This window comes from Oncorhynchus mykiss, chromosome 9 (genome assembly GCF_057628025.1).
Source record: "Oncorhynchus mykiss isolate SJ-2025 chromosome 9, ASM5762802v1, whole genome shotgun sequence".
NCBI lineage: Eukaryota > Metazoa > Chordata > Actinopteri > Salmoniformes > Salmonidae > Oncorhynchus > Oncorhynchus mykiss.
The window spans coordinates 22,506,584-22,513,531 of NC_143030.1; the positions used below are offsets into that span (position 1 = coordinate 22,506,584).

Consider the following 6,948-nt stretch of genomic DNA (forward strand, 5'->3'; position numbering starts at 1 on the left):
GCTGACAACTTTAAAGATGATCGCACTGTGTCTGATATTTCCACTTCTCGTAGAGATGGGTAAGTCAATAATTTCCATTTCTCTACTTATGTGATGTCAACACTTGATTTGAAAACACAAGGTGTTTAATGTTAATGTTTTACAGACACTTTGACCATCCAAAGTTGTATTTAAGGTATGTAACAGCTAATATATTTTTATGTTCTCTAGTTCATGAGGTAGCTGGGACTGAATCCTCATCCATCAGTCAGGAGATTGGTCTCATTTCAGGCAACGTTGGAGACATGGTGGTTTTACGTTGCTTCAATGCAGGCGATGAGGGAATAATGTTCTCCTGGTACAAGCAAACATTTGGAAATATTCCTCAGCTCATCTCAACCATCTATAAGTATGACAGGAATGCAACATTTTACCAGGAGTTTAAGAATTACCCTCGCTTCTCAGTGGAAGGTGGCCAAGGAAAAAATCACCTAATGATAGCAGATGTGGAACTCTCTGATTCAGGCACATACTACTGTGGAAGTGCTTATGGATACAAGGTGGAGTTTGGACAAGGATTCATTCTCATCATAAAAGGTAAGGATAAGGCAATTATCATTATTTATTTTTTTGTAAATCTGAATATACAGATATGATGTATTCTCTTAATCAAACAAAATATTTATATTTTGATTTACAACACTTGCTACAGTGATAATCCTAAGATATTACATTAGTTTATTGGCTGTCTTGTCAGATTCAGGTTCCAAAAAAATGCCTGTTATACATCAGTCTGTGTCTGAGTCTGTCCAGCCAGGAGACTCTGTGACTCTGAACTGTACAATCCACATTGAGACCAGTGCAGGAGAACACAGTGTCTTTTGGTTCAGACATGGCTCGGGAGAATCCCATCCAGGAGTCATTTACACCCATGGAGACAGGAGTGATCAGTGTGAGAAGAGCCCTGAGGCTGGGTCTCCTACACAGAGCTGTGTCTATAACCTCCCCAAGAGGAACCTCATTCTCTCTGATGCTGGGACTTACTACTGTGCTGTGGCCTCATGTGGGGTGATACTGTTTGGGAACGGTACCCAGTTGGACATTGAGGGTAGGTTAAATATGTTCATATCTCCTATGCATATGGTTGCTATTCTGAGTGTCTTCTAATTATTCTAAAATTTCTGCAGGCCGGAGTGTAGACCCTCTTCTCTATGTATACTGCCTGTCCATAGCATTGGCCTTTGCGTTTATCGTGATCATTCTCCTTGCCTGCATCATTTACAAGATGAAGAAGACAACATGTCTGCAGTGCAGTGGTAAGTGATTAAAAGTTGCTTTTCGTTGATGTCACCATCTCTATATGTAGAAAAACTGGAAGGCGTGGCAGTATCTATAGTGTTTTGTGTCTTTTTTCTCAGAACTGGTCTCTCAGACAAGAGGTCCTTCAGTTTCCCGGTCAGATGCAGGTGTAAGCAGAAAAACTGTTATGTTGCACATCTTGTACAAATACAAACTTTCACACTTGGCTTGCAAAACCAAATTGTGCAAAAAGTAATACATTTAATGTCAAAAAACGATTTTGTTCTTCACAGAGCCAAGATGCAGACAGTCTCCATTACGTTTCTCTGCCTCTGAGCAACAAGAAGAACAGGTCTAGAAGACAGAGAGGAAACATGGAGGAAGAGACAGTGGTCATGTACTCTGGAATTAGACAGTAGAACTGGATGAATGGAACAATTTCCCCTTCATACTAGATAACTTTTTAACTAGCTCTAGCTTCGTTAGCTATATCTTTGAATGGATATGCTGAAGAAATGTGATGAAAACATTTGTTAAATCTTTTTTTAATGTAATTAAAAGTATAAATAATTTAATGTTTAACTTCTCTGTCAAACTTTTTTTACGGTTGATTTGTATTTGTCAAGAAAAAGAAAGTTAAACCTAATTAATTTGATTGATCAATGCATTTTGTTCACCCACCTCTGTGGTCATAGGGGAGGGTGTTACAGTGACTTTACACTTTTGGAAATGAACCTTTCATAGACCTTAAACACAGGAAGACTGACCTGCAGCAACACACTGCACTCTACTTTTCCTCTCAGGGCCAGAGTACTGTTCACAGCCCTTAGTGCAACAATGGTCTTAGTGCTTACAGTGTAAAGGTCAATGTCTTCACATTTAAGTCAGGTAGTCCCTTGCATCATGTTACAGTAAATAACGTAGGCCCCTTTCAACATAATTACTCATAGTGAAAGTGGCATAACAGCCACCACCACAGAAGGAGGACAGGCCAGTTAGTGTAGGTTTTTTTCCTTGTTTTCTCTTTAAGACATAGGCCTACAGATTGCATGCCACACACCCCCTTACATACACAGCAACATATGTACAGGTTTTCTGTGGTCTGCTATGCAAGCATTTCGCTACACTCGCATTAACATCTGCTAACCATGTGTATGTGACAAATAAAATTTGATTTGAAGAATACACAAGGCTGTAGCTATCTACACTTTGTTAAGGCCTGTTGGCCTTCTGCACAGGACCCTCTATGTCTTTCTCTCTCTGTCTCTCTCTATGTGGTTTCAGCAGGATGTCTCCGCAGTGTCAGTCAGATGTTGCTGTTGTGTTGTTGTGTCTCTGTTGCTGTTCTGTCTCTTACTTTGGGTGGACAAGCCCTCTGTTGGCCAGCTGCAGTACATAGTATTGTAGACAGTGTGAGCATAGTTAGGCCTAATAAAGGATAAATTAACAGTGGTGACATTTAAAAAATCAACAAAAAAACTGAACATCGACATATTCAAACTTGCTATGTGATAAAGTAGTGCATTACAGAATCAAGCTGTAGAACAACATGAAAGGATAGTGTTTGTTCTATTCATGGTCTACTGGGCGGCCTATCGAGTATTCAGCTAATCAAATTTGACCATCAAAATCAGACGTTACCTGAAATCAACCAGTGAACGCAAACACAAGTTTCCATTCTTTTCTGTAGAGAGACTGTATTTTACACAGGTCAGTCTCGTCCAGTGAAGGAGCAACCAAGATGATTAAACTCCTCACCTTTCTTAGATCTGGAAAGCATGTCAGTAACATCTAGCTCAATTGACTAATGTTATACATATTCTTTATACATTTAAAGTGCTTACTATAGGCATTTGGTAAATGTAATAAAATGCAGAAAATATAGTGTTTTTTTCATGTGCATCTCAAACACCAGTTATTGGCGGAGGGGTGTCGTGGGGGGACAGCATCAGCCAAGGGACCAGGAAACACCGGCCTGAAAAGGAAGACATGAAACGAAGGTGAGATACGGTAGTCACTGGGAAGCTGTAACCTATATGTCACCTTGTTGAACTTCCGGAGATCCTTGAACGGCCCCACAAACAGGGGGCTCTGCATCTCGCAGGGCATGTGGAGTGGTAAGGTCCTGGTGGAAACCCAGACGCAATCACCAGGATGGAACATGGGCACCTTACTGTGGTGGCGATCCGCCTGCTCCTTCTGGCGACGACGGCAAGCTGGACCATCACATGAGCATCACTCCAAACACCCTCTGCGCACCGGAACCAGTTGTCCACCGCTGGGGCATTGGTCTGGCTCGGAGTCCACGGAGCCAGGGCCGGTTGATAACACAGGACACATTGGAAGTGACTAAGCCCAGGGAAGGAATCTAGCCCACTCCCCCTTTTGGCATGATATTGAAAATCTGTCTACAACCACCAGAATGGTGGTGAAACCATCAGAGGGGGGGAGATAACAAAGTAACAACGTCAATGGACAGATGAGACCAGGGATGCTGAGGCACGTGAAGGGGAAGGAGCTTCCCTGCTGGAGTGTGCCGGGGGGACTTAGTTTGAGCACACACAGAACAGGAGTTGATGTAACAAATAACATCCTGTGCCAAGTTGGGCCACCAATACTTATCGGAGATAGATTGAATAGTACGGGTGATCCCAGGATATCCAGCGACGACAGCTGTGTGTGCCCAAGTCAACAGCCACTCCCTTATCCCCGTATCGTATATGCGCTAAGGAGGACAATTAGTGGGTGTGGGTTCCCGCTCCAGAGCCTGGCGAAAATCTACATCTACGTCCCAGACCACAGGGAATATGATGCGAGATGGAACGGGAAAGCAGGTCCTCTGGCATTCGGGTGACCAGTCGGTGATTTTCATCCTCGACCATGAGATGGTGGGGTTATGGCGTTGGAGCCATGGGAGGCTGAGGATGATCTTGTGATCTGGTGCACTCGTGATGAGGAAGGGAGTATTCTGCTGATGAATGGACTCCAAGGTGAGGGTGAGTGGTGTGGTGATGTGATCCTAGTGGTCGAGTTTCAAGGGATTGGACCCGAAACGGAGAAGAGAATGTGTATGAGGTGATATTAGAGAGGTGGTAAAGGTCTGGTCAATAAAGTTCCCCGTGGCACCAGAATCCGTTAACGCTGTAGAAACGGTACCTGAGGGACAGCCAGTTAGTGTGATCGACACTAAAAAGGGAATGGCAGAAAATGATGAGGTCGGGGTAATCACACCTGCCCCAGGGGGTGGAAGATGACTGTCCTCCTGCTCTTGTGGAGGATGTACCAGACACTGCTGAAGCTGGAGCCTTCCTTGACCACAATAGGGACAGAGCCCCAGCTGTTTCCGTCTATGTCGTTCAGCCATGGGGAAGTGTGTGACCACTACCTCCATGGGCTCAGGCTCTGCTACAGAATTGTCACCGAGCGAGGGAGAAAAGCGATGAGGGTACTGATGCTCCCGAAGTAGGTTATCCAGACGGATGGCCATCACGATGGGTGTGTCCATGGAGAGGTTGTCATCGCGACATGCCAGATCCGTCTGGACCTCCTTGCGCATTCCTCTTTTGAATAGCATACGAACCGCTGGCTCATTCCATCAGCTGGATGCTGCTACAGTCCGGAAGGTGAGCAGGTACTCAGCAGCGGTCTGGTCATCCTGCCCCAGTTGGATTAGGCGCTCACCCCCATCTCTGCACTCCCTCCGGTGGATGAGCGAAGATACCTCTGAATAGAGCCATGAACCCCTCATATGAATCCATCTCCTCCTCTCCTCTCTCCCAGGCGGCCGTAGCCCACTCCAACACTCTCCCAGTCAGCAGAGACTGGGAGAGTGGACCTCTCAGTGGTGGGAGCTCTCATCTGGTGCACAAAATAGAGGGAGCACTGGAGTAGGAAGCCACGGCACTGAGATGGGGTTCCATCATATTAATCCGGGAAGGACAGACGGACAGACATTATTGACCTGGGTGGACTGCTGAGTGGACTGGTGTGCTGTCTCACTGGGTCGACTGGTGGCAGAGTATCGTCTGCTAGATGAAGGCAACGCTTCTCGGGAATGTTCCAGACGTTGAAGACTGCGAAGAACCTCTTCCATAGTCTTCCCCAGTTTCACCAGCTGGTTGTGGTGTTGAAGAAGTAGGTATCCCTGTTCTTCAACCATTTGGGAGATGTCCTGATTACCTGATGCTTCCATTTGTTGAGGACGTATTCTGTAATGTATACGCTGGGAGTCGGAAAACAAGTGCAGCTGGTGAGTTTAATAATAAATGGAACATAGAACAATATAACAAACACAAGTAGCGTATAGACATGAAACACACAGTCAAAAACTTTATTTTATTTAACCTTTATTTAACTATGCAAGTCAGTTTAAGAACTGCCTGGGGACGGGAACTAGGGGACTGACAGATATAGGGGAGGTAATCAGTGAAGTGATGGAGTCCAGGTGTGCATAATGTTGAATGCCAGGACTGGTGGTTACTAAACCAGCGACGTCGAACAACGGAGGTGAGGAGCGGAAGTAGACATGAAAAAGCGAAGGTATTTATTTAGGCCATACTCAGGCATCTTTATGTTCCAGTGATGAACAGTATTTTTCTCTTCTCATGCCACTAACACCCGCTCAAACACACAGCAACCTATTTACAGGTACTCTGATGTTATTTCTTAATAAATAAGAACTTGAGACATGGTAGTATGCCTTTTAATTAGTAACAAAAAAAAGAGGTTTCAAATGTTTAAAACATTTTGTCTTTTTTTTAGCGGGGACCCCTTCTCAGCAAAGCCAGTATGGGAAGCTTCATGCCAACACGTCAGACCAACAGGTTAGCAGGATGAGACAGGGAAGTAGTATTACAAAGCAATATACTACAGCATTAGATTTCACCCATACTCTGAATGTGCCTTGTTTTATCCACATAGCTAAACGGTGATTATGATGCCCTGAACCATACTGCCCTGAAGATCAGTGACAAGAAGAGGAACAAGCCCAGGAGACGGAGGAGAGAACAGAGAGAGGAAGAAACCATCTACTCTGGTGTAAGTAATCAAGACAGGATGTGACATATGAGGGTCATTCAATCAGCATTATTCTAAGTTAAGCCCCATCCCTCCTCTGAACTCCACTTTGATCCTGACAGAGCCAGTGTGAACTGACTATTATATACATTTCTCATTTATTGTAGGATGCTATTGGATTGTCCTAGCTTCACCTAATAGTAATGTAAAAACTCTTAGGTGCACAGCATAAATGTCCTGCAAGTGTGAAAGCTGATACTAGGATGGTTTCAGAAGTCTCACATCTTTAGCAATAGCGGCTGAGGTTGACAGACAGCAAACATTTATTTTTGTAGAAGTGTACAACAAAATGTATATAATTTCCTAGTTCTTATCACATTTTTGCACCAGGTATCAAAGGATCACATCTATATTTTTTTTGTCAAAAATTTGCCAAAAATGTATATAATTTCCTAGTTCTTATCACATTTTTGCACCAGGTATCAAAGGATCACATCTATATTTATTTTGTCAAAAATGTGCCAACCTCACCAGAGTTCACTTCCTCCTGGAAGCTTTGAATTACCTTCTACAGACATGAAGTAAGAAATACAATGTAAACCCCCTGTGGACATCAAAGAGGACATATGTACCGGTAGTCTCAGCCACCGACTC

At 43.9% G+C, this 6,948-nt stretch overlaps 1 protein-coding gene across 1 annotated transcript; it reads left to right on the plus strand.

Moving 5' to 3' along the window:
• Window positions 1-226: 226 nt before the first annotated feature.
• LOC149980841 (uncharacterized) lies at window positions 227-6,339 on the plus strand. The gene is made up of 5 exons (XM_090183742.1): window positions 227-576; window positions 737-1,087; window positions 1,167-1,295; window positions 6,040-6,101; window positions 6,199-6,339. Exons 1-5 carry the CDS (start codon window positions 285-287, stop codon window positions 6,337-6,339), a joined length of 975 nt encoding a protein of 324 aa, XP_090039868.1. The 5' UTR covers window positions 227-284.
• The last annotated feature ends 609 nt before the right edge of the window (window positions 6,340-6,948 follow it).

What these genes read in the sequence shown, in the direction of transcription:
- LOC149980841 (XM_090183742.1), top strand. Translation starts at nt 285, where the DNA reads ATGGTGGTTTTACGTTGCTTCAATGCAGGCGATGAGGGAATAATGTTC. An exon ending in ATTCATTCTCATCATAAAAG is followed by an intron (nt 577 to 736) that starts GTAAGGATAAGG and finishes CTGTCTTGTCAG; the next exon opens with ATTCAGGTTCCAAAAAAATG. An exon ending in CCAACACGTCAGACCAACAG is followed by an intron (nt 6,102 to 6,198) that starts GTTAGCAGGATG and finishes TTATCCACATAG; the next exon opens with CTAAACGGTGATTATGATGC.